Source organism: Sphaerodactylus townsendi, linkage group LG03, assembly GCF_021028975.2.
Source record: "Sphaerodactylus townsendi isolate TG3544 linkage group LG03, MPM_Stown_v2.3, whole genome shotgun sequence".
Classification (NCBI taxonomy): domain Eukaryota; kingdom Metazoa; phylum Chordata; class Lepidosauria; order Squamata; family Sphaerodactylidae; genus Sphaerodactylus; species Sphaerodactylus townsendi.
Window position 1 is genome coordinate 72,158,911 of NC_059427.1, and position 27,747 is coordinate 72,186,657.

At 42.3% G+C, this 27,747-nt stretch overlaps 1 protein-coding gene across 1 annotated transcript; it reads left to right on the forward strand.

The window, feature by feature from the left end:
- The first annotated feature begins 181 nt into the window (after positions 1–181).
- LOC125429659 (GDNF family receptor alpha-4-like) lies at positions 182–27,747 on the forward strand. The gene is made up of 8 exons (XM_048490967.1): positions 182–519; positions 5,529–5,822; positions 8,960–9,052; positions 9,812–10,151; positions 12,337–12,446; positions 21,985–22,119; positions 23,614–23,744; positions 26,045–27,747. Exons 1-8 carry the CDS (start codon positions 477–479, stop codon positions 26,180–26,182), a joined length of 1,284 nt encoding a protein of 427 aa, XP_048346924.1. The 5' UTR covers positions 182–476; the 3' UTR covers positions 26,183–27,747.

The window sequence follows — 27,747 nt, forward strand, 5'->3', positions numbered from 1 at the left end:
CTCAGTCCGAGATCGGCAAGCCTGCCACCCCAAGGTCGAAATCTATACGAGGAGCTCAGCTGCACCCACAGCGCACGGCACGCTCCGTTTCCCGCCAGCGTCGGCCGGCCAAGCCCTCCCTCCCTCCCTCCCCCTCCGTCCCTCCCTCAGTCTGGCAATTACTGTCTCGCTCCACCAGGGTGTTTCGTCGCCGCGCGCTTCACTCGCGCCCCGCTTGCAGCCGCTTCTCGCTTTCTGCTCTCCTCCGCGCGCGCACCTGCCAAGAAGCCCGTGCCCAGGAGGCGAGGCGGGGCCAGGACGGGGCGAGACCTCGCGAAGACTGGACGGACGGCCGCCTGCGGGGAGGGACGCTGCCTAGCTGGCCGCGGCGCTGACAGCAGCCCAGACCCCGCTGTCCAAGGGGAACATGTGAGCTCCCCCCAGGGACCAGCTCTGAACTGAGCGACCCCCGCAGTGCCGCCTCTGCTCCCGCCGACATGGGACTCCCCCTGCTTCTAGGACTGCTGTTCTCCCAAACCGGTAATGGGCTAGGGCGCCGGTGGTTTGTCCTGACGGGTCCCCTGCGCGTCTCAGCCCCGTCCTCTGGGCATGCATGCTTGCCGGGATGGTAATTCCGCTGCCTGCGCGGAGATTTAGGATTGCGCTGCGGGGGCCTCTCGGCATGGCGCGTAGGGGTGTGTGTGTGTGTGTGAATTCAGAGCATTGGGCACAGGGGGTGCTTTCCAAAGAGGAACCCCCCCGCCGGCTTTCTGGTGCAGGTTAGAGCTCTGGCTTGGGTTATTTGCCTGGTTTCCCCTCGGACTGTTCTGTTCATCTCCTTTCTCTGCTCTCCCTTTGCAAACGCAAAGAGAATCCTTTGGCTGCAAACCTGGTCGCCGCTTCCTAGGAGGTAAGCCCCACAACGAGACTTGCTTCCGAGAAAGTGGATGGAAGTGGGCTGTGAAACGCAGTCCCGAGTTGACCTCTGTGGCTCGGATCTGCCGGCGATGACCTGGAACCCTGTTCGGAAGCTGATGGGATTGTTTGCGAGCGCCGGGAGTGGAAGTAGGGGTCGGGGAGCGCTGAGCGTCCCATCCCGCGGCTTCCGAAAGGAGAGGGAAAGTTCCTTCCGTGTGGACCACGTAGCTGTTTTACAGCAAGGTTCATTTCCCAGCAGTTTTCCGTCGAAGAAACTTTCAGCAAGTTCATTCCCAGCCATCTCAAGGATGTTTTCCTTGGCTGACATGCTAGAACTTATTTTCTAACGCGCAGAAGCGACTTGCAACAGGGCAGTTTTACTCCATGTTTTGAAGGATGTTTTTACACGTGATGCTTAATTATTTACTTCGCTTGTACCCCATCCTTTTCCACAGTGGAGACCAATGGCAGCTTACCTTATTCTCCTCTGCTCCATTTTGTTCTCAAACAACCCTGCGAGGTAGGTTAGGCTGAGAGTATGTGACTGGCCCAAGGTCACCTATCAAGCTTCTATAGCAGAGGAAGGATTCAAACCTGAGTTTCCTAGATCCTACTCGGACACTTCAACCACTGCATCATGCTGACTTTCAGGTTTTGGCATTTTTAGAGAATGTCATTTAAAAAAATAATAATGTGCAAAGCTGGTGTAGAACTTTGCTTTGCTTATGTCTGTAACCTGACTCCATGTTGGCTAGAATGTGCATTTGATTTAAAATTGCTTCTCCGCTTGTGATTTTATACTTGTCCTTAAGGTCGGGAAAGCAACTAGGATTAGCTATCTCCATTTAGGTCTGCCTGAGACATTCCAAGAGGAATCTGGGTGGCTGCTCCTGTTAGATTTAGAGTCCTGGTTTTAAAAGATCATATATAGCAAGATCTTAATTTAATGCAGAACAAAGAGAAGAAGGCTATTTTTAACTCAAGCACACATTCTAGCAAGAAATACAAAACACTTTTAGGGTAATTTTATATATGGTGATGACAGCAGTACTGTTGTCTTTGTATTTCCCATATATCCATAATGCAAATATAAAACATACACCGGCTAGAATAGCAGCCTTCTGCTTTCCTTCCTTCATTAACAGCCCTGACATTTCAAGCCATTAACTGTGCATCCGTGGAGTTTTGTTGTGCGTGGAAGCACCATTCTAGATTAACATGTTCAGAAGAGACAAGTCCCAGATTAAAATAACATGAAACATGTATATTACAGTATTTATTCAAACACAGGGGTTTTTTCACAGGTATGCCGTATAGAAAGAAGAGAACTTACATCGATGCACAAGCCAATAATATTATTGTGTGTGTGTGTGATATTTTAAGGGAAACATCTTACATTCATGTGTCTTCCTTTCAAATATCCTGTCTATATCTAGTATGGTGTTGTTTTTGTAAACTTTATTAGAATCTTACATTTGAGGAAAAACAAGAAAACAAAAGTTTAAGCAAGACTATAATCAACTGCATGTTTACTTGACAGTAAGTCCACTAAACTAATGGGACTTACTTAAAGGAAATATATATTGCACGGTTAACAGCGTTTGCAAGGAAACCAGGTATTTTCCTACAATGACACAGGATTGTGAAATAGTATTTTAATCTAGGAATAAAATATAAACCAGGATGCAATTATAAAATTCATTTTTAGGATTAGTTATTTAGTTAAGTATTTCTTCCCACTCGGGCTCAAAGTAGCTGACAAAAAATGTAAACAATAAAAAAAGGTGTGTAATATAATTTTAGCATCCTCCTGGGCTGTTTCTGAATCCACTGGCCTGGCTCATGCAGGGCCACAGAATACCTTAGGCTCAAAGCACTGGCTAGAACCCAGGTTTTTAATACCTGTAACAGAAGTTCAGCCCAGTTCACCCTCATTTGTTCCCAAGAGTCCCCTCTTTTGTTGAAAGTGTCTTTGGCTACATTCAGATTTAACTATTCGTCACACTCACTGCTTTTCACAGACTCTGTGTAGTCACGTGTCTAACCATATGTAGTGAGGTGAGTGATTACTACTCACTATCATAAGAAGCAAAGCATAATTACTACTATAGCACTGACTGTGTTGTTAGAACCGTATTCAGTAGTATTCAGTTTGTCAGCCTTTGCTCCCATATTGAAATGATGTAAGAAATCTCAGTGACCATCCTTTTTCCCCTTCAGCTTTGCACAGGGCAGTAGTAAATAGTGTTATAGGTTGTTTTACAATGCATTTCATGATCATGTTATACTTACAGTCAGTGGAAGTAATAAGGATTGTGGTCAAAGAAACTGTAGTTTCTCTGAAGCATTTCCATGTTATTTTCATAGTTACAACAGATGCCTACTATTACCCGTTTTGATATGTTGTGAGCTGTCCTGAGCCCACTAGGAGAAGAGCAGGTTACAAGTCTAAATATCATTATTGATAATAATAGTAGTAGCAGTAATAATAATAATAATAATAATAATAATAATAATAATAATAATAATAATAATAATATATTCTTGGTAGCTGTCATGAACACACTAGCATGTCATGTGGTAGATCATAAATAAAAATATAGCGTTGTTAAATTACTTATGGCCATGGTTTGTCAGAAGAGAAAAGCTTGTGACTTCTGAATGGTATGGATATTATGGATTAATGAGCCCTTTGGGAACAGAAGTGTTTGCATTTAGGAAAACTGATGTAAGCTTCTTTGATCATGAGAGATGTAAATCAAAGTTATACAATGGCTTTTATCTATGAAATGTCAAGTGTGGTGTGTGAATGAACTTTTCTTTTACATGTGTCTGGACAAACCTTGAGTGATTGAGTCTATGCTAAGAGTCTCCTGAGGAGTTAACTCACAATAAAATATCTTTGTTACAATGCCTTTCTGAACAGGGCCATTTAATTTTTGGGAAAGCTTGTAAATTTGTAATAGGAAGAGTGTAAGTTAATATGCGATGGTAAACCCAATTGTGTGTGTAGGGGGGGTGGCATGGTGGATGTGAACATATATGCTCAAGAATAGACCAAAAGTTGTATGCACTAAGAATTCAAAAGCAGTTTTAGCTCTGCGACTGTCATATATCCAGTCATTTCCCCACCCCTTGCATTCAGGTACAGAGAACACTGTGGTAATTGACCAGAAAATAAGTTTATTGGCTTGTGACTTTTGTGAGATCTTAGTTATGATATGGACATCTGGCTGCATTATCCTTTTTGAAAAATCACAGTATCATGCCCTAAGAACATGTTTGGAGTGTCAAATTCTTAGATCTTTTAGAAAGTAAAAACCCACTGATTTGCTGGGCCATGCAGGATGCCCCACCAAAAAGTTAATTTCATCTGAATTCAACACCAAAAACCCAATTTTAACGTTGGCTGTTTCCACATGGATTATTTGTCCCAGATTTAATACTGTTGGGAAATAGGATTTTTCCCTTCTTCCTCACAGCATAATGATGCATTCATTTTCTCATCTTTTTTCACTCTTCCCAAATTTTCTACAGGTTGAAATTTTGAAATGCTGAAATTTTGGGAACCAAAGCCCAAATGGCTGCTGTGGGGGCGGGGGAGGGGGTTGGATTTCTTGCTTACACAGCAGCCATTTTCCCTACCTTCTCAGTGGACATTTCTTTCCTATACCATTGGAGGCTCCCCCACCCACCCCCATGGCTTTCCAAACTTTCCCTTCCTGTTTCATAGCTGAGCCATAGTATAATGTTGCAGCTCTGCTGTGAAAGGGGGTGGAGGAATGTGGAGCTTTTCTCTGCAATTTGAAGGAAGAACATAGAATACAGAAGCCACATCTTGTACCTGGATTGGACACAATGTGGTATAGATCATCCCAAATAGAGTGGGGACAATCTGCTGACCACATAGGGAGAGATAGCCCATGATACAATGAAATGTATGCAGGTGCAGATTGGAAGGCTAAAACAGCTGTAGCAAAAGACCCAGCACATCAATGGAAGGAGGAGGGAGAAAGAGCTGGCAGAAAGAAGTCTCCTGGTTTGCCTCTCTGCCTTGTAAAGAGTATGGACTGCCACATTGTACCCACCTACCTTGTACAGAGTAGGGGTTGCTGCTACAAGCTTGTATGACTCATGCCTGCCTCACACAAGATGGGTCGCTGGCTTGTAGTGGCCTGCCCTGCATGAAATGGGAGCCAATACCTTGTGGCAGTGGCTTTCATAGTGGCAGTGCCCCCTACCCATCTTCCTCATGCGAAGTAAGAAATGTTGGATCATAGTAGCTTCCATCTGCCTTGCATGGGGGCCAACCTGCTTGAAGTGAGTTTTGCCTCATTCAAGGCCAGGGTGGACACAGCTGGGAGGGAGAGCTCCCTCAGCATACCAGGGCTTGTCTTGATGGCTTTCAGGATCAATCCACCTATGAATGCATTCATTTTTATTAGTCCACATTTAAAACTTTGAAAATACTTTTGAAGTCGTTGAATGGTACTTGTCAATCCATGTTAATATTTGGAAAAATAATGTCTAGGCACCTCTCAGTAGGCCATTACTGAAATAATGGAACATGATCAGGTGAATGCCCTCAGGATGAATTTGTAACACGTAAACACCTTTCTCTATGTGGACAGGAGGCCTTCTTGCTCATTCCATTGAACAGCTGAACAGCTGTATAACAGCCGAGAACCTCTGTCTGGCCGACCCTGTCTGCAATGCCACCTATCGGATTCTGGGAACCTGTTCCCATTCCTATGCTAAGAACAGTTTCTTCACACTGGACCATGGAGCCTGGAACAAATGCCTGCAGGCAGAAACCGTTATTAGAAACAGCCATTTTCAGGAATGCAAGTGTCAGCGCCGCACACAAAAGCAGGAGGAGCACTGCCTGCGCATCTATTGGACTGTGCATTCCACTGTCTCAAAAGGTGAGGGAAGCTTTAATTATCTTTAGAGGGAAGCTTTAGAGGGAAGCTTTAGTTATATGGCTTGGTAGTATCACCAGCATCCTTCCTCTAGTGGTGGAGGGCAGGGAGTGAGGATGGAATTTTGTGACCCAAAACAATACCTCAGATCCAGGAAGAAGAGAATCTTACTAACACTTGTTCCTCATTCTGGATTAGATTGATGAACTGTTTATTCCAGTACTGTCTAGCAGTAGCTCTCCAAAGTCTGTTTTAGAAGATTTTTTCCCAGCTCTACTACTTACAATGTTTTTAACTAAAGGCTCCCATAACTAAAGACTCCAAGGGTTGGGCCTGAGACTTACAAAGCACTGAGATGTAACTATTCCCATAAAAGCTCAAGCTACAACAAATCTATAAGTCTATGACGGCCCATTATGCCCAAGATGTTTGCTGCATGGTGGAGACAAATGTCAGGTATGGCAAGATTCCTTGTATGAATGTATTTCCTCCAGCCCTGCTTTCACTTTCCCCTCTCTCTGTGGCAAGCAAATCCAATTATAGCATGATTTTAATATTGCTACGCTACCAGAGCAGGACAGATTTGCCAGTGGGCACAGCTTTGCCCTGGACCTCTTCCCTCTGCTGTGAGTCAGCCCACCTAGTCTAACCCGACCTTTACTCCCTTGCACTGCTTTGCACGCTTCCCCCTTGCCCTCCGCCCTCCTCTTGCAGTACTACTAAAATCCCCTCGCTTTGTACAAAAAAAGAGGCTCTCATGACTGCTATTGCTCTGTTTAAAAGAAGAGTGCCAAAGCTAAATGAAGCATATGCCAGATGCTACTGGGCAAGACTGAAGACCTAGCTATACATCATACTTTTTCAGGTTTGCCACAAGTTTTATGTATAGCTGTGCCCTGGAAGTTCTGTTCTGAAAATTAATTCTCAGACACATGAAGGGCCAATGCTTATCTAGAGAATAAACGGTCTGTCTAGCTGTCCCTTTAATATCAGTTTGATGCACAGCAGTTATGCCATTTACCGACATCTGTAAGATGTACCTACATCTGTAAGAAGCTTCACTTTTCCATTTCCACACATTAAACATTCGTTAAAGAGGCAGAATTTTTTTACCCTACCCTATGTGAAGAGAGGTACGTTAAGACTCTACCTATACCATTTTCCCAACATGAAACAGCCTGTGTCCTTTTTAACCCCCTTTTTCAGTTACCCCTCTCAACTGCTGTGGCTGATTCTTCTTTCTTCCCTCTCACAGAAGATCCGTAACCTACCATTGGTTTGAGTCATTAGGAATTTGTAGCAGTGATCATTTAATACCCCCCTCCAAAAGCCACACATTACAACATGCATGTTTGGCTCAGACTTGCATCAGCCAATCCAAAATAGCCATAAGTTCAAGGCTATCCAAGTAGCCAAAGCTAATGTGTATGGAGGAAACAGTGGAAAAATATTACTATAGGATGGGGCATCCACTCTGTTCCTCCACTAAAGCCTGTGATGGTTGCTGATCATGGTTGCATCTGATCATGGCCTCCATGTACAACAATGGCACTCAGCAACTACTGGAGAAAGAGCAGCATAGGCTACCAATCCAAGCTATGAGTAATTGAAAAAATCATTGAGAGTTCAGCTCCTATGCCAATGTCTCTGCTGTACATCACTTAGAGTACATAGTAGTTTTTCTCATGAGAAGGCTTTTCGGCTCGCTTTTGAAACTTCAGAAAAGCTGTGCTCTCACCCCTAATGTTGTAATCCTACATGCTGAGTCTACTCCTTTGAACCATAATGAAAATAAATCTAAGAAAAGTAGACTAAATGTTTTAATATTTGCATTTACTTAGATCCCATTCCAACTTAAGTGCTTTGTATTGTTTGATATTAGGATGAATGGTAGATTGAAGCATTGTTCTCCTGCCATATCTGCAAATTATAATATGAACATCTGCTTAGAAGGCTGGCAAAACAAAGTCTAGCGCTGAAGAGTTAGTTAAATGGTGGCACTAAAGCTGAACGTAGCTTAGATTTTTCTCCCCTAATTAATCCACAAACCAGTAGAGTTCTTGCAGTTTACCTGTGATATGAGTTGTTTTGTAAAGTACTTTGATGAGGTCAAGAAAGCTAATTGTTTGGGAATCTTATTTTGACAGTGTTGTTCCAGAAGCCCCAAATAAGGTTAAACTTTTTAGACCACGGGGATCAATTTTCAGAGTAGGCACAACAGAAGCTATCCTTCAAATCCAGGGAATATTGCTGAAAATAAGAGAATTTGAGAAGTTTGGAAGAGAACTGAGAGGAAACTAATGTCTGGTAAATAAATGAAAAAAGAGTCACTTCTTGCCAAGTAATGAGATATTTTTATTGGAATTTGGGGAAACAATGTAGCTCTTACAGTTGCCTCTCTCTGGAGCATTTAGAAAAAATTAAACTGCTTCTACTCTAGCCTTTTGTCCATCATCTACACTGATTGTTCACTCAGTCATTCTAGAGATGTCAGAGGAGGTCACTGTCATTATATTCTAGTATTTTCTGTGCTGCCCTGTCTTTGCAAAGACAGTTTGTTTTGGTGATTCTTCTGACTTCCAATATAATTGTAGTTCTAGCCTTTCATACAGGGACTGGAAAAATGTTGTTAATTCATCTAGCCGTGTTTGGTCTTGAAACCATTAGTTATGTATTTATGAAGACCTAACTTTCTGCATTATTTGTCCTGCGCTTACTGGTTGCAAATTCTGCAGTCAAGGAACATTACTAGATGCAATCCCGCCCCCCAACAACCTTGCTTCCTGCCAAACAACATTTTAACCCTACAAAAGGAATCCCTTTCCTGATTGCATTCAACAGCTTGACTGTATTTTTTCTTTATGCTTTACATTTTCACTTTATCTTTATGCTGAAGTGCAAGTCCACAAAAAAAATGTTCATACTTCTGTGCTTGGGTTCACTACAGATGGTATGGTAATACATCACCCATTTTGCCTTTCAGGACAGGCATTATGAGACTGTAATGGGGACCACCATCCTATATTACTGGATAAAACTATAATGCCATACCCATTTCTGGCTGATAGGGGAAGACAAATGCCTTGGTGTTGCTTTGATACACATTGTAGGAACATTAATGTATCTTTCACTTTACATAGGCGACTTTAATTTGGAGATGTCACCCTATAAGAATGTAGTAAGTGAAGAGTCCTTGAAGATGGACTACAACAAGCTGGCAAGTCAGGTTCCAGGTAGAGTTCATACATTTTATCATTTTTCTCCTTCAGGAGCTACTTATTGGGATACATTTAGGGAGGAAAAAATTTAGGGAGGAAAAAAATTAAGAATATTGATGCTAGAAAGCTAGAAGCAGACTTGTGGAGCAGAGAGAGTGGGTCTGCACAGAAGATAGTGTCATCTGATTCTCTGTGGGTTATATACAAAGCTACCCAGAAGAAGAAGGCACATTAAAGAATTACAGGAACAGAATTGGAAGATGATTGGTTAAATAGAGTAACTGTTCTATTGTGAACCAAATAATTTTTAGTAATATTTGGGTGCTTTGTAATTGTCAAGATACAATAGATTTTTTTCCCATTTTAACATTTTTGCTGGATCAGTGATTTAAGCTGTATTGAAATGATAAAATAATGTTGTGAAACTGTCCACTAGATTGTATCCATGATTTTACTCTGAAAAATCTAATCTAACTCTTGCTTAGCTTGTGACAAAGCAGTAAATAAGTAATGGAATAATTAAGGACTCATTTTTTTAAAAAATCTGAATCTGCTGGTTTCCAATGCTTCAAGAGTTGTTAGGGATTTAGGAGAACATTATTTCAAATGCTCTGTGCTATTTTGTACTTCTAGATCTTTTTTTTTTTTAAAAAAACCATCCTTTCAATAGTGAAGAACTTGATGGAAATTGTCCAATTGTCTTATTTAATTTTCCCCTGGGAGATCGCTACTGGAACTGGGTCTATTAAACCTTGTATTGTTGTAATTTTGCAGAGTCCCATTTAGTTGGGGACACAACAAATCCCTGCCTGCAAGTTGCTCAAGTTTGTAGCCTGAATCGTAGGTGCAGACGTCTTCGTTCAACATATGTTTCTAACTGCAGCCCAAAGGATGGGCACGCCTGCAATCAACGCAAATGCCACCGAGAACTGAGGCATTTCTTTGGGAAAGTTGATATGGATTTCACCAAGAGATTTCTCTTTTGCTCCTGTCAAGATGAGTTCTGTGGAGAGCGACGCAGGAAAACGATTGTCCCAGATTGCTCCTTCCAAGGCAGTACTCAGCCAAACTGCCTTGTCCTGTTGGACACATGCCTGAAAGATTATATTTGCAAGTAGGTCTGGCATTGGGGGTACTGGGATGGCTGTAAACAGTAAGTTAAACATCCCATGTCATGTGGGCACCTAGGTTCTAAAGTGTACCTTAAACTTGGCGAAGTAATAAAATAAGCAAATGAAAATGTACTGTGTGAAGGGACTAACCATTATGCAGAACTGTATAAAATGCATCCTTTCAAATGCAAACTGTAGATTTTTGGGGGATAATGATATCTATTCAATAAAACTGTTATTTAGATCAGGGATGAGCAACTTCTTCAGTCTGGCAAAGCTACTTTATTCCCCAAATAGTTGTTGGTGAGTCAGAAATGCTCAACTGCACCATTAACATTTGCACCATGTGTCAGTAACAGGTTCATACATATGAAGTTTATTTCCTTTTACATTAGTCTTTTTAGTGTTGCTGGCACGAGACTCATCTGCCATCAACCAGGTGTGCATCCATCATCATATGCAAATGCATATATTTACATATTATATAAAATATTAATGAACAATGCTGTACAGTATTAAAGTGTGAGATTTCAATTTTGTATTATCTGAAGAAATTTTTGATAGGGCTACCAGGAACCATGCTCTGGGAACCATGTCCAACCCACAGGCTGCTGGTTGCCCATCTCTAACTTAGCATTGCTCTGAAGTTACAGGATGTGCTATATATTTGTTTGTTTGGGTTTGGGCTTTTTTACATGCTTCTGGTCCCATACTGCTTTGATTTATTCCTCAATTTTCTGTATGCATTTTTGTGCCTTTAATTTTCCTTTGGGTGTTTTGTTGTTCTCTCCCCCACCTTGACTGTTTTCTTCTGGCTCTTTTGAGGCCACTTTTACCCCCATTTTTTTTCTGGAAGCTGATTCTGAGTTGACTTTTTTCTAATGCATAATATTTCTATCAGTTTTCTTTGTCCTTCCTACTCCCATAACCTCACTTTTCAATGACTGGATTGTTGTCATTGTTAAATCACTCCCCCTCCCTCCAAAGAAACTAATTTCACTTAAAAAGGGGGGGGGCTAACATGTTGATATAAAGCTGTAGTGTTGTAATGATATTTCAAGCAGGTTCTCTTGAATGTCCAGCCTTCATTTTTAAAAGTAGCGTTTTCCCTTATGGAGATATGAGGGAGGGAGGAGACTAGGGAGGAGGGAGGAGACTAGAGACTTACAGTCCCATTCAAACTCAGCAGTGCTCCAGTGTGGTGCCACCCCACCACTCCTGTGGATGCTTCCCAGTGGTGTGGGGAGGCTTGAACAGTAAAAAAAGCCTGCTGCCGAGAAACTTCCATTGAACTGAATGGACCTTTTTGGCTGCATACGTCTGACGCCCAGGTTGCTAACATAATGCTGGCAAAGGTTGGGAGGAGGCTGACTAATGTTGGTTCCTCCTCTAACCATGCCCCCAGCCTCCTCCCACAGTGGCAGGGGCCCTGATATGCTGGCACAGCGTCCAGCACCACATCCTAGCGCTGGGGAGGGCCGTGGCAGTTGCACACCAGTGGAATTGCCCCTCCACCAGGGCAAATGCCCCAGGAAGTACAAGTCCACCAACCCAGCCACACACTGCTCCCATGAGCAGATTTGTCCCCACCTTTTGGATTGGGCCTCAGACGTATGCAGCCAAAAAGAGAATTTGCAAAAATTTATCATTATAACACTACTGTGTTACATCAATATTTTAGGGCCACTTAAAAAAAAGTGGATGCTCTGATGCCACCAGTAACATCACCAATGATGAAAGCCTCTTCCCTTGAAAATCCTCATTATTTAAACTGCATGGAAAACAAACTGACATCTCAACTGTAAAAATGCACAGAGAGGGCCATCACATGGGAACATGCTGCCCAAACCAATTCCAATGCTTGTGGATCAACTCTCAAAAAAATCAGGTCATGGTCCATCCACCCTGGGTTAAAGGGTTAGGAAGGAGAAGGGGGGGAAGGAGGCCCATCATCTGGTCCTGCCCTGCCCACCCTGGAGGAAGGGAAACGGGCCATCATTTGGTCGGGTCTCACCCATCCTGAGGGGAAGGGAAGGGAGAGGAAAGGGTGGGGGAAGGGGTCCAGCATGCAGAAAAGATTTTTTTTGTATTAAAAAGCCCAGTGTTCTCAGTGAAGTACATGACAAATGCGTAAAACATGCAATTGTACAGGAATTGCTCTTGCTGATAGTTATTGTATCCCACCAGATCTAGGTTGGCTGACTTCCAAGAACAATGCAAGCCCTCAAGCTCTTCCCCAGATGGCTGCTTTCAGCATAAGCATGCTGCTTGCCTGGAGGCTTACATGGGGATGATTGGTATGTGCTGGGCAAAGAAGAATTAATTGAGAGATTTGATGTGGGTTATGGCATAAAACACATCTGGAATGTGGGGAAGTATGGAAAGTTATACAACGCTAGGTGTTTAGGGATGTGTGGAATAGAACACAAAGAAGAATATGAACTGCTTTGATTGCAGTCGTAAATGAAGAAAACACCAGTATCATGTTAGCATTAGAATTTTACCATCCATTGCTTAAACTTGGTCTGTACTATTGACCTCATGTGCCAGTTGTACAACTGAATAATTCATTTTCTTTTTAAAAAAACTTTTAAAATCAAAATAAGGAAAAAGGGGAAAAAAACTAGTGTAAAAAGATGCATTTCGTCAGTTCCTCAGAGGTGCAAAAATGATATTTTCTCTGTATGTCATAACTTGGCTCCAGTGAGCTATACCTGGTTTTTTTTCTTTCAAAAGAGAGAGTCTTCTAATGTTTCCAACTATTATTTTATATTTGGGGAAACCTTTTTCTATGACAGGAAAAGCCAGCATGTGATGCAGAAAATGCACACCATAAAAGTTATCTGTCTTGGGAGTTTTCCTACGTAATTCAGCAGAAACATCTTTGGAGTCAGTAAAATTTAAATCCCAGTGTCATATGTTCCAACATGTTCCAAAAACGTGTTGACCTAGTACCACCACATATGAAAAAAATGAGATATCAGACTCACCACAATGTCAGCAAGTTCCAGAACAATCATATTCTATACAGCTTTCTTGGTCAACAGAGTAATCTTAAGCAGCTTTACTCAGATGTAAGTCCCGTGTTAGTCAATGGAGCTTACTCCTAGGAAAGAACCCTCAGGATTGCAATCTGAATATCTTTGATATAACATCTTAACCATGTTCTCTCTTATACCTAAATTGATTGAATACGATGATCCTTTTGAAAGTATAAATTACCAAATACTGGTATTTACAATATGTCCTAAAGCGTTCCTCCATTTCATAAGAAAGCTGTTCACTTGATTACCAACAGTATCAATCAATAGCAAATATATATTGGAAAAGATTCTGTGGCCATTTGTGCACAGGGCTTCTACATGTGGCAAGCCTACCTTTTCGTTGGAGCAGATTTTCAATTGTGCAACCTTATCTGGGTGTGATTTTCACTTATACAACTGTCCCAGTACTGCTGTGGAAGGCAAACCTTTTCCCCCAATTTGCAGGGAATCCAAACCTGCATGAGTACACCATGCCTGCCTCAGGTTTGTTTACTCTGCCCTCCCCACTATTCCCCTCCCATGTTCCTCCCTTCCCTCTGCCTGCTCTCCACTCATTCTGCTGCCAGCTCCTCACACACGTGCCACCAAAATGTGAGAGTGTAACTTCAGAGCTGCGTAGATGCATTTGTCCAACTGCATGCAAATTTTTGTCCAACTGCATGTAAAATGGGGACTAGGTGGAAACCTGGGCCATCAAACGCCAAATCCTTTGCAGGAAGTAATTGCCTCCCTGGAGCAGATGTCAGAAAAAAGGAGAGGAAAAAGAAGGGAAAGGGGAGTGGGTAATTGATTCCTGATGCCCCAGGGGAAAAAGCTTTGGAACAAAATACTACAAACCCACGGGGAGTCATTAGTGCATCAATGGCTTCTGGTTATTAACAGTTTTTCAAATTCTGATGCATCTCTCAATGTGCCTATTTCTTATTTGATCTGGATAATCCATATTCACGTTAACTCTGAAACTGAGGGAGCAGAAGAAGCACTAATCCTCCTTGGATAGCTTGGTGGAATCCTCATATGCAGATACAATCAATACGTTTAATTCTCAGTGTGGCTAAATCTGTGAATACTTAAATCCAAGAGACTGAAGTCATGGGCAGAAAATATTTCCACAAACCTGAAAAAAGCTCTAGGTTTGCAGAAAAATCTGAAACCTTTTAGAAAATAAATTGATGGGTTTTTTTTAAAAAAACCCAAAATAATAGAAGCAGTGCCTGTAGCTTTAAGAAAGGAACTGCAACGGTAGACAAATTCTGAGGATGTTTTAGAATATGAAGAAAAGATTCCTTCAGGTCAGATCCAGTAGCAATTACTAGGAGTCTTGCTACCATCCAGTAGGAGCCTTGTGAGAACCAGATTTCTGAGAATTTTGGTAGTTCCTATCACCTTCTGTGATGGCTATCCTTTGACAGATTGATGCTCAGAGTAAAAAGCATTTAATAAAGTAATCTCTCTTAAGGAACCCTCGACTTTCTCATCCTGTACTCTACCAGAGACTCTCAACAGAAACACTGAAAGGACGAATGAGATTAACTCCATCCTGACAGAATGGAACTGTCTAAAGACTCTTATTGAGGGGATGGCGAGTCACCAACGTCCACACAAGAACTCAGACGTAATCCCTCCAACTAAGCAGGTGGTGGAAATTATTAGACAACCCCAGATAGACCCAGCTCCTCACTCACAACTTCTAGATCTCTCCATCCATCAACAGCCAATACAATACCAAACCATTAACAGAGAAAATCTCAAAAGCCCTTTAAAACCACTGAATCAAGAAATAGATATTGATCTGCGTTCAGAAAGAGTACTCAATTACAGAGACTTCCGTAGCTTAGGAGGAAAATCTTGGGCAGCCGAACTGGAAGAATTGCAACTATGTTCTATCGATCCTAGTCCAGGTACCACCTCGGACACTATAACTCACAATGGAACAGATGAGACCCTAATATGTATTAGTTCCAAGGTCCCCCCAATCGAACACGAATCCACGATCAATGAAGGAAAGAACACAGAGGGATTTCGTGATCTTTCTATTGGCCTTCAAGAAGATCCAGTTGATATTTCAGCCTCCTCTGCACCTGCACTTGGTCAAAGAAACTTCATTAAATCAACAGCTCAAGTCCACCACTATGACATCATCCCAAATAACGGCTCAACTTCTCAAAACACCGGAACAATTTCCAGAGTACCCATTTCAGTCACACACCCAGACATGAACTCTATTGTTAACAGAATTTCATCTAATGGATGTGTACAGTACCCTCAGTCACAGATCACACCACTGGATGGTACAGCCTGACGCCAGAAATGTCCTACACTATCGATACTTTCCTGGAACATATCAGGGTGGTGCCGCCACATAGGTGATTCTGATTTAATGAAATTTCTAGCCAGTTTTAATATTATCTCATTACAAGAGACCTGGACCAGTAGCGACATTCATCTTGCAGGTTATGCCTCCTTCTCAATTCCAGCATTCAGGTTAAAAGCCAGAGGGAGGATGAGAGCAGGTACTTGTATCCTAGTCTCTCTCAACGCAGAAATCAATGCAGTAGCACTAAACTCATGCCTGCCTTTGGCCCAAGCCCTATTGATTTCGCAGCTCAATCTGAAATTTTTACTAGTAAATGTTTATTTGCCACCCGCAGAAGAGGCAAGCATTCTTGTAGAGAACTGGTCACGATTCCATCAATACATACTTTCGCTTGAGCAAGAACATCCTCTAACACCTGTCGTCATTGTTGGTGATCTAAACACCAGGATTGGAGAAAATGATTCAGCCCTAAGTCAAAGATGTGGCTTAAATTTGGATGACATTCAATCTGACACCATATCTCAATGCAGGTTGTCCAGCGATCACACCATAAATCAAGCAGCTCCCCATTTGACAGACCTTTGCCTATCAGCAAATAGGGTAATTTTAAATGGTCTTCCTCCCTTTGATTACCCTGGAAAGTTCACGTTTAGATCTGCACGTGGAGTGAGTGTGATCGATTATGTAATAATATCACCTGAACTAACAAACCACATTGACCACTTTGCAATTATGGCTCGAACGGAAAGCGAGCACTCTCCCCTTCTTCTTAGACTAATAAACAAATCCCTTCGAAGCAAATCAGCCCAGGAAGAAGGGTCTTCCTGTTATGCCCGGCTTCGCTGGACGCAAGAAACTGAACTAAACGTCGCTCATTCTATTTCTGATGATCGGATGGCTAACTTTCTTCAACAGTTAACTGCTGCAAGGACAGCAGAGGAGGTTTGTCAAATCTATAATGAACTGGTTTCCTATCTAACCACTCAGGGTTCCAGTAATCAATCACATCATAAACTTTCACATTCAGTGAATCCTTCCACCTGGTTTGATGGAGAATGTATGAGCAGCAAGTCCCAACTCCGGAAGTTATTTCATCATTGTGAACTTAGAGGAAAAGTGTCGCTATCAAAAGAGTACCTCGCAGCTAGAAAGTCCTATCATGATCTTTTAAAGACCAAAAGAAATTACATCTTACAAAGATTTGGAACAATCTCCATCAAGCCGTTAACTCCATAGACAACAAAAGCTTTTGGCACAGATTGAATTCAAGTGCCGGCGAGCCCTATACAACCATCAGTTCTCAGATTTCAGTGGAAGCATGGAGGACACATTTTACAGCCATTTTCTGCAATCCAGAACTTTTGGATATTCCATGTGCAACTGGAGCAGCAAAGCATTTACCAGAATGGCCTCCTGTCAGCTGCGATGAGGTGGTCACCCTTATATCTAACCTAAAACAAGGGGAAAGCGCCAGGCCCTGATGGCCTGCCACCTGAACTCTTTAGAAGATTCGGAGTTCTGGGCTATTTTGGCTACCCTGTTTACCAAAATTAATAACAGTGGCTGTATTCCTAAGTATTGGACTGAAGCTATCATTGTACCTCTACATAAAAAAAGGTGATCCATCAAATCCATCTAACTATCTCCCGATAAGCTTGCTTTCAGTGGCTAGTAAGCTTTACTTAAGGTACCTTATGATACGTCTCACTGCCTGGTCACTCTTCAGTGCTAGGCCCGGAACAGATAGGGATATGCCACAGGTAAATCCACCCCTGACCATTGTCTGGTTTTAAATCATTTGGCGGAGAAATATTGCCACCCCAAGGGTGGGAAACTCCTTGCGGCTTTCCTAGATCTGAAATGCGCATTTGACTCTATCCCCAGGAATCAGCTGTGGGAAAAATTGACAGCGTTGGGAATAGACCAGAGATTACTGTTTCTTATTCGCCAGTTGTATTCCTCAACTACCTGTCAAGTTCGTTGTGATCGTGCTGGCCTCTAACTTCACCTATAGTTTCTAACAAGGGAGTCAAGCAGGGTTGTATTCTTGCTCCTCTCCTGTTCAATCTTTTATTTAAAATGACCTTGCTCCTCATTTATCTCAGACTGAAAGTCACGCGCACCCATTTTGGGACAAAGACCCACATGTGCACTGCTCGATGCAGACGACACTGTGTTAATGTCTCGGTCCAAGGTGGGCCTGCAAAGACTACTTCAAGCCTTTGCGGCGTACTGCACAAACAGTGCACTGTGGATTAATTACAAAAGATCCAGAGTGCTGGTTTGTTAGAATTCAAAAAAACTCATGCACGTGGAAAATAAACGTACATTGATTGAACAGATCCATTCATACAGATATTTAGGAATCACCTTCCACCATTCCTTAACCTGGACCCTCTCATATCCACCAGCCTCTCAATACAAGTAAAACCAAAGTGTTGGCAATATCCAGATTTTTCACACCAGAGGCGGTCAATTTTTTCCTGCCGCAATGGGAAGTTTTTTTCAGTTAAAACTACTGCCACAATTACTTTACGGAGCTCCAATCTGGGGAGCAAAACCGCTGAGAAATTAGAGAGTGTTCAATCTTTGTTTTTTTCGCCGTTTATTGGGTCTTCCCAACTCAGTCACGTACCAAGTTCTTTGTTTAGAAACCGGAGCCAAGACAAGTTTTTCCCGGGTTTGGCTTTCTTTTTTTAAATACTGGCTTCGCCTTCATTTTAGAGCCACCCGGGCAGTCTGACATATCTCCTGTTAAGCGACCACTTCCACTCCACCTGGCACACCAAAATTATCAATCAAATAAACAACATAGGTATATCTTTTGACCAACTCCTACTGATGGACGAAAGACAGGCTTTCGGAGTTTTGAAACAACGTACTCTTGACATTGAAGGGCAGCTTCTCACAGCTGGAGCCTGCAGAACTTGTTCTCCCACATTTTATGGCATTTCACCACCATTGCCGGGTTTTATGGCTAAATATCTGAGTAATTTAATCAATCCACATCTCCGTAGATATTTTATGCTTGCTCGGCTTAATGTGCTACCGACTGCCCAAACAAGAGGCAGATATCATGGCATCCCACAGGAGAACAGGACTTGTTCCTGCGCAGCGGGCCTACCCGAAACAACTGAACACGTGCTCCTTCATTGTAAAGATTTGGCAGTCTATCGGTTGCTTTTTCTCGAGGCCATCTTGAAGAAACTTTCAGTGAGATCAGACAAGGAAATAGTTTCATACTTGCTTAGTGACCATCATCCCCACACTACTGAATCAGTTGCCAGTAAAAAGCATAGTGAGTCAAAGCATATCACCTTTACAGTTAACTTGGGAAAGGAAACCCTCAGGGAAGCAAGGTCTTACAAAAACAAGGGTTCATGTTGCACTGGGTAATAATGATTCTACAAGGAGCTTTTTTTGAAAGTCAAGGAGAATGCTAAAACAACACAACTGCACATTTACAGAAGTCATCTCAATAGCTTACTGGGAAAGGGCTCTAATGTAGAATGTTTTTGAGTCCTACCAAGGCAAAAGATGGGAATAAGGTAACTTAGCTTTGGGCAGGAATAATGATATAGGCTGCAAAATAGGAAGAGGCAGAATTAGAACATCCACCTCATGCACAGCCATTGTTATACAGCCAACTGATCACAAAGGTATCATGGGGTATCTGGAATACTCCCTTGACACTAGTAACAGAACCAGCCAAATGTGCCATGGTAGGAAGAAAATGGTATGCTGTGCAATCGCATAGATTTAGCTTGTGTGTCCTTACCTGCCAGAGAGGCCTGGGAGAAGTCCTGTGTACAAGCCCCTCTGAGTTTTTCCTTTGTCGTAACCAGTCACTGTGGAGGAGCCACTCATGCTAATTGGTTGCCCACAGCATTAATTTTGTTTAGGATCTTCCCCTTTTGACATCCTTAGCTGAATTCATGAAGGGAATTATGACTGCCTAGCCCAGGGGTCTGCAACCTGCGGCTCTCCAGAGGTTCATGAACTACAATTCCCATCAGCCCCTGCCAGCATGGCCAATTGGCCATCCTGACAGGGGCTGATGGGAATCGTAGTTCATGAATATCTGGAGAGCCGCAGGTTGCAGACCCCTGGTCTAGCCCTATAGCAAATCATCCCAGCAATCCTTGTTCTCTCCATCTCTTCTCCTTATCATGCAGCTTGCATGGTTTATTATGCCAGTAGTATCTGAGGAGGGGGGAGCGGATTGAGAGATTGTGAAAAGCTGCCTCTTCACCACAACTGTACCTATAGCAGAGGACCTTCTCAGCCACACCCAAAGGGAGTCCCATACCAAAGAAAGCTAAGGGTAGTAATGAGTAAAGGGACAGGATTTATCCTTATCTGCCAAACTCCACTGATACAGCTGTGAAACAATCCAAACATCCTTTGACCATCATCAGAAGTGGAATGCTAAAAGTTGGGGTGGAGTGGATGGTATTTACCCAGAAACACGGTGGTGTTCCCTGTTTTCCCCACCTGCATATTGTGTTACAATACATTGGTATGACTGTGGCTATACCAGGGCTACATAGGTATGATGTCACAGTGACATGTTGATGTTGCCATATCTCTGAGGGGGTCCCCTTTCAGCACTGTGCACAGTTACTGTCTTGCGTAGAAGACACTGTTCACAAATGTTGGTGAAGGAAAAGTTGTTGAGCCCATATGTTGCAGTTACATATTGCAGGATGGGAGGAGAGTGAATGGCAGATTCTTGTAGCGCTTGCATCTCCTTTTCTTGTTGACCTATCTGGAGTGGATCCCTAGCTGAAGGAGTGGTGAAGATCCCAGTTGGGTTTGGGTGTTTGTGTCCTGACATTATTTAGCTATAACAGCTCTAAAGAGATAAGGGTCAGAAAAATGTTCTTTAGTTGTTATCAGCCTTGACTGTTTGTGAAAATAGTTCCTGTTCCATATAAGTTCCCATTATCAGAGTCCACACTTATGTATTCTAAATGAAGCCAAGGAGGTGTAGCTGAATGCCATGTGCTCAGTCATCCCATATATAGGTGTCTTGACTGAGGTTTATATATTAGGTGATCTCTGATAACTTGTAGTGACAGAATCCTATGCTCCACTGTTTATAAGCGGGGCAGGAGGTGTGGAAGAACAGTGGTTGCTTCTTCCTTCTGAGTTGAATGGGAGTATTTAGACTTATGCTATTCCTTTTGCTGGTGTAATATTATATAACATTGGGAGCAAGACCCTGGGCTGAGATAGCTTAGGATGCCAATTAGGTCCTACTCTCCACACTAACATGCTCCATCACCACTCATCTCTTGTGCTTACACCATCTCAGTTGTGTGGATACTGTGGTTACATCAGCCCCATAGTGGCATATCTCCAGATCTGCAAGGTTATCTCTGAGACAACATTGACAAATCCGGATATATGCCCGCATGAACTTTGTACATCTCTGAGTTATACTGGTGTGGCTGCATAGTTGCCATCCTAAATCTCTTCAACAGAGCTTTGGGATTGTACCCTTAATTTGACATTTCTATAATTTTTTATTTTAGTCAATTAAACTGTATTATATACTTGGATTTGCCTGTATCTGTCAAAAAACCATAAATGGGACCATATAGATGGAGTGAAGCACTTATTTCTCCAGGAAAGTATAGGAACTTCAGGAGCATAAGGTTGGATTCTACTACTCCACTGAGCTGTGTGAAGCCTTCCACTAAGAAAAAGCTTCACACTTAGCTGAGCAAAATGGTGGGATCCAACATAAGATATTTAATTATACCCATATCCGTGGAATGCACCTGTTGCGTAAAGCCTGGCAGAAGTCTTTGCAGAGCCAATGGAGAAACATAGCATTAGTCTGATATGATATATGTCTTTGGATCAAAGTCTTCTGCAGTCAGAATAAATTATATCTCCTGTATGCAACCAGCCAGTTAAGAAAACTCTTTAAATTTTCTTAAGAGGGACAGTGATTTCCATCAATTCCATCAATTTCTCCCTCCTGCAGCAACCTGCTGAATTTTTGTTCTGAGGAATTCAGTGGAACCCGTTAGAAAGGAACAGAATAGCTTGGGGTTCAGTTGCCGGGGGGGGGGGGGAGCAGGGGGGTTGGCAGAAATCTGTATTCTATGTTAAGAAAACGTCAGTACCTTTATATTTATACACTCATACTTAATTTTGTACAATTCAGTTTTTCAGATCATTTGCAGCTTTTAAAGCATAAAATATGGTGATATGTGGAGTGAAGGAAAGGGGTCTAAGTTTTGCTTCCCAAATAATGAGAGAAAGAGAAACTTAGGGGAGTGAGAAGTGATTACTGCAGATGTAGAATTATGTGCCAAGAAATAGCAGATTCTTCATTTAGAGAAATGTAGAATACATACATTAACCTAACGTAACAGCCTGGTGTTTCTGTATCTTGTCTTCTTGGACGTGGAATCAATATGAGCAAACTCTGATTTTTTTTCTTTTTGGGACTTTGAATAGGTACCCCCATGACCCCCAATTACATTAGAAATTCCACTGCTGATGTTACACTGTGGTGTTCCTGCGAGAACAGTGGCAACCACAAGGACGTATGTGATGAAATCCGAAGTTCATTTTCCAACAACAGATGTCTGAGTAAGTACATGTGAAACTGCTTGAGACCAGTAGCCTGACTTTGTACAGGTTAACAGTGTCTAGTCTGTCGCACCTTTTCTCCATGGTTTCGGATTGGAGGTTTCAAGGAATTGAAGCAGGATCTTTCTGCATACTAAACATACATTTTGCTTGTGACCTATGGTTTTCTCACATTCTCAGGTGTATTGAACAAAAAAGCAGTCAGGGTGTAGCATTAGCAAAGTCAAACTTCTCACAGTCCAATTTTCTCATGCTACACTACTTGTATTATGGCTTGTTGCGTTAATGGTGCTTATAAATGTGCCATATTATGTACAGCTGGTGTAATGTGAATGCACACCTGCTCATTCTCAGTACAGAGGTATCCTGTGTAGTGGTGACAATCTTTGGATCATTTCACTGGAAAGTAAGTCAGGTGTCCTTTCACCAAGTACGGCCATTCACACAGAGGATGCCTCAAGCTTCAATCCATATCTCTACCTCCTGTACATTATCTACCCTATTCAGGAAATGCCTCCGAAATTTATTCCCAATGCCATGTCCTCCTCTTTATTCCATTCCCCAGTCCTTCATATCCCCTAAGTATCAAACACTATTTTCAGTATTTCACTACAATTTTTTTTAGATTAAACATAATGGTTGGCTCCTATGACCCCTCAGCAGAAGGTGTTAATGGTTACCGATCTTGCCAATATTCCCATCTCCCCAACAATTCCTTCTAATCCTGTGAAAGTTGATTTTGGGATTCAAGTAGACTAATAATTGTGCATGTCAGGGGCTGCAGTGGGAAGTGGGGGAAGCAAAATCTACTGTCAACAAAGCTGTGGTGACAGAAGAGGGAGGAGAAGGCAATATCCTTGTCTCTCCCTTGCAAGTCCCCTGATTCATGTTCTGTGATCCGAGGGATCACCTTTCCCAGCATTGGAAGAGACTGTTGGGGATACAGGAATGTAGGGGAAATCCTTGATCCTTGTGCTTATGGATCGCAGGATCCAATCCGTTTATACCTCATTTCCCTTCAGGTAGATTCCCCATCCCCATTCATTTTGTTAAATGACCTCTTGCAAGCATGGAGTAATAGGGGAACATGCTGAGATCCTGAATGCCAAACTGAGTTGTGGAATTAGCTTTCACAGGATGTGCTGCTGGTTTAGATGACTGGACAGGGCCGGAACTGGGCTCTATTTGTAACTCTGAGAGATCTGTGCTTTGATCAGATTTCCTCTTTATGCTGAGGCAACAGCCCAGGTAAAACTGAAGTGCAAGGTTTAAGAGGAGATTCTGTTAAATAACTTGAATAACTTTTGGACATTAGTAACACAAGTAATGTGCAAAGGGTCAATTGCTAACATATTCCTACATTAGTCCAACAAAATTCCCGACTGCAGATGGTGCACAGCCAAACCAGAGCCTCATCATAAGCATGCTTGTAGCCTAACTTTTCAAAGTGATTCTGATCTCCACAGACTCTCCTGTGTGTTCTTTGCTTTACAGGAAATGCAATGCAGTCTCAGATGGGCTTAAACCAGTTGAATAGAAAGAATCAGGAGGAACTACATTTCATACCTTCCCCAGACATCCAGGGTGATGGCACCAGCACGGTACTCACTGCAAACCTGCATTGGGTATGAATCATTAAGTTAGTTTGGCCCAAGCCATCCTCTTCATCTAGAGCATATTATACTGAAAGTTCCTGTGTGTATACAACATCAATAGCTGGGTTAATAGAAGAAGGAACTGTATGTATGTAATGAGATTGTCAGAGCCAGCATGGTGTAGTGGTTAACAGTGGCAGACTCTAATCTGGAAAACCAGGTTTGATTCCTACTCCTCCAAATAAGTGGTGGACTCTAATCTCATGAACCAAGTTTGTTTCTCCACTCATATACACAAAGCCTGCTGGGTGACCTTGGACTAGTTACAGTTCTCTCAGAACTCTGGCCCATTATACATATAATGCTTCCTCGAGGCTCTTAGCTGCACTGTGGGGCTGTTGTCTCCTCATGTTTCTCTGTTTACACATGAGGAGGCAGTCCACTGTCTGCCCCACAGCTGCTTGTTGAAGTCTCAACAAATCTGTGCTTTTTCTGGTTCTCTTAACTTCTGCCACCACCTCCTTCTTAAAGGCACAGATCTCATCACACTTGTTGCAAGATAAAGGGCTTTGTTAAAACCCTTTAAATTGCAGTTATATTGATATACCTGTGATTGCAGTTATATCGATATTCTAATCTTGAGCTTCCTTGATCTGAGATTGCAAATGCCTTAGCAGTCCAGGTGCTCGGGAGCAGCTGCAGAAGGCCATTGCTTTCACATCCTGCATGTGAGCTCCCAAAGGCATCTGGTGGGCCACTGCGAGTAGCAGAGTGCTGGACTAGATGGACACTGGTCTGATCCAGCAGGCTCTTTCTTATGTCTTAACCAATCCCAAAAATGATGTCCATCCCCCCCCCCCAATGAAAGAGGCAAAGCAATTCCCTGGATCATACGCTACTGAAGAAGAGGGTCATGTGCTACATCCCCCTCCCCTCCCCTCCCTTCCTTTCCCCTCTTTCTCTCTCTCTTTGCCTGTTGCTCTAGGAGAAAACAGACTTGTTTTAAAATAGAGGCTTGTTTGAAATAAAATTTTCAATAGCCCTCCCGATCATTGGGAAGAGTGGAAGTAGAGCAGGTGGAGCCAAAAGGAGACCCTGCTTCTACTGTTCCTTGCAAAAGCCAACTCTCTGTTGTTATTATATTGATATCAAGATACTAGAATTTAGAGAGCAGGAAGGAGCCAGCAACATGGAAGGGAGGCTAGGGGGAAGATGTGGACAGCACTACAAGGGAGAAGGAAGGGTGGAGCTAAGTAGGCTGGTTGTGGGTGGAGGGAAGATGTCTGGGGTAAGGCTGTGCTCACTGGCAAATTCACCTGCTCTGGTGGCGAAGAAAATTAAAAGTGTACTAGAAGTTATCTCACTTGCTGTGGAGAGAATGTAAAATGAAAGTGGGGCTCCAGGAAATAAGTCTGTTCAAGAAATCTTGCCACGACAGACATTTGCCCCCATTGCACAGCAAACACCTTGTGGATACTCAGCCTCTCTAAACCTCACCTACCTCACAAGGGACCTATTGTGGGGAGAGGAAGGGAAAGTGATTGAAGCTGCTTTGAGACTCCTTAAAGACAGAGAAAAGTGGTGTATAAAAACCAACTAGTCTTTTTCTTCTATACTGTTATTGTGGGGAAAGTGCTGGCAAGAAGGCTGGCATCTTTTGTCCAGAAAGATCCTCAAGCGTTGAAGAAAAAAACATCCTGGAGCCAGGGGGTTTCATCACAGATATACCCTATCTATTCCCAAGATAATGGAGTAAACGGCAGTAAGCCCCAATTGCAGGACAGCTTAACTTAGGCCCCTTCCGCACAAGCAAAATAATGCGTTTTCAAACCACTTTCACAACTGTTTGCAAGTGGATTTTGCTATTCTGCACAGCTTCAAAGAATACTGAAAGCAGTTTGAAAGTGCATTATTCTGCATGTGCAGAATGAGCCTTAGTCTTATAAAATGAGAACTTTATTTAACTCCCACAAGCATCAAAAATAGACACACAGTCCATCTGGAAACATCTGCAGGGTGCTAACTCCTTAAGAAAAGTCCATTATGAGAGCCAGGAAAAAAGACTTTGGATCTCTCCCATTATATCAGCCTTACATCTTTGTAACAAAGCAGCAATAATAATCTTTCATGCTGAGACAGGCATCAGAAAGAAGTGGGAAAGAACCAATAAAGAAGGAAAGCTAGGATCACATGAACTATTGATGTAATAGACTACATATGTCTACATGCAGTGCTCTTAAAGAGTAAATGGCTATTTTACACACATGCTAGATGCATTTTACTGCTGGGGCAGCACATTATCATTAATTTAATTCTCTCTGGTTTTCTAGGAATCTGCAAAGAAGATACCACAAGAGGTTGATATACAAAATGAACAATTACGTTCTCATTCTGCATATTCAGGAGGTCAGCTGTCTTTGCTCACTTTGACCTTGATGCTGCTGCTTCTGTTGCTGGGTTCACCTTAACTCTGTTCCACAGGCATTGTTCATTCCATGTAATTCTCCATCGGAGAAGTGAAACAGAACATTGTTTCATGCCAAAGAGGAAGCACTGGCCACTTGCAAGCCCTTTCTTAGTGTGAACCTGTCTGCCAGGACTCAACTGCTTCAGTTACATGTCTGTGCCATCAGGCTTGGTTCTCTTTCCAGGGACCCCAAGGAAAACAGCAGCAGATAGGAGTTTTTAGGGAGCTTAAATATATATATATTGGAATGAATATTTTAGCTTGTTTCAAGTCATTTTGTTTTGTTTTTTAAAGAGGAAGGGAAGGAATCTAACATATCCAACATATCTCACAATTGACATGCTATGTCTGGCTTGCCTGCAAATCAGAATCGACTGGACTCTTTGTAGGCTTGTTCAAAAACATACAAAGCAAAGCTGTCCTGAAGTAAGAGACAGTAATGCTAAATAGTAATGTCTATACTTGGTCTAATCTTTCAGTCCAGTGTCTTATTACTGGTAAGAAGTGTAGCACCTTAGAGCTAGACTGGGTTTCTGTATACATCCTAATAACATAATCTTCCTCCTCCAATATAGGAGCCTTCCAGGCTTCTATAGGGATCACCATGAGGGCTAATTGAGATTTTACCTACCACTGTTCCCTGACTACATATAGCTTTTCTGCCGGTAAGAAAGGGAAATCCCCTCTGACTACCAAAAATAGGTTCTGGGGATCACAAGGCTTGCTTGTGCAAAAGCCATGCAGGATGTAAAAGAGCGGGAAATTGGATGCGATTCAGTGAAAAAGTTGTCTGAATCCAACCCGCTTTGTTCATTGAGTCACACAGCAAAGATCTTCTCTTTCTGGAATGAACTAGTGTTCCTTCATATGTCCTTATGTCAATTCTCTTGTCTGTTAGACTTTTATTCAAGGTCTAATAATAGTGGATGTAATAACATGTGCTGTATTAACTACTGTTCTTTGGTACTGCAGTGCTGTAATGTTCACTTCCAGGTACAAGATAAAAAGTTTACACCTCTGTTGCATATGATCATTATCTTGGCTGCTGACTTTAAGTTTTGGAAAAGATGGCAAGCTAACTGTAACAACTTCTGTAGCATTGTGAAAGATGTAGTCAGTACAATATCACATTTCTCTCCCATCTCCCAAGGATTGATTTGGGTATGGTTATTAATGTTGCAAAGCTGAATATCATATTGGCTTCGGGGCACAGCCTATCTTTATATGAACTATTTTGGTGCTGTTCTGTTTGCTTTAGATCTTGAAATACTTATGCAGGCTTATAAATATTTTAAATACATTAATCAGATAATTTCACAGTGACAGTATTGTCTCTGCATCCCAGTATGCTTTTCTGGGTTTAGTCTACCTAGTAAAGGGTCACTGATACTGCCTACCAGAAGGAACTCCACCATATTTCTGTGTGTATTTACTGGCAGTACTAAACGGTGGGGTACAGTTCCAGCTCCTTAATTGATTACAAGAGGATTGTTTCCATGTTAAGAAATTCTGTTTGTAGCTCTTGTGAATACAAATACATTTGCAGAATAGACCTAAGCAGAGGAC

Excerpts from the sequence above, each read along its gene's own strand:
- LOC125429659 (XM_048490967.1), top strand. The coding sequence starts at position 477 with ATGGGACTCCCCCTGCTTCTAGGACTGCTGTTCTCCCAAACCG. Across the intron at positions 5,823-8,959 it reads GCATTCCACTGTCTCAAAAG|GCGACTTTAATTTGGAGATG; the intron begins GTGAGGGAAGCT and ends CACTTTACATAG. Across the intron at positions 9,053-9,811 it reads GCTGGCAAGTCAGGTTCCAG|AGTCCCATTTAGTTGGGGAC; the intron begins GTAGAGTTCATA and ends GTAATTTTGCAG.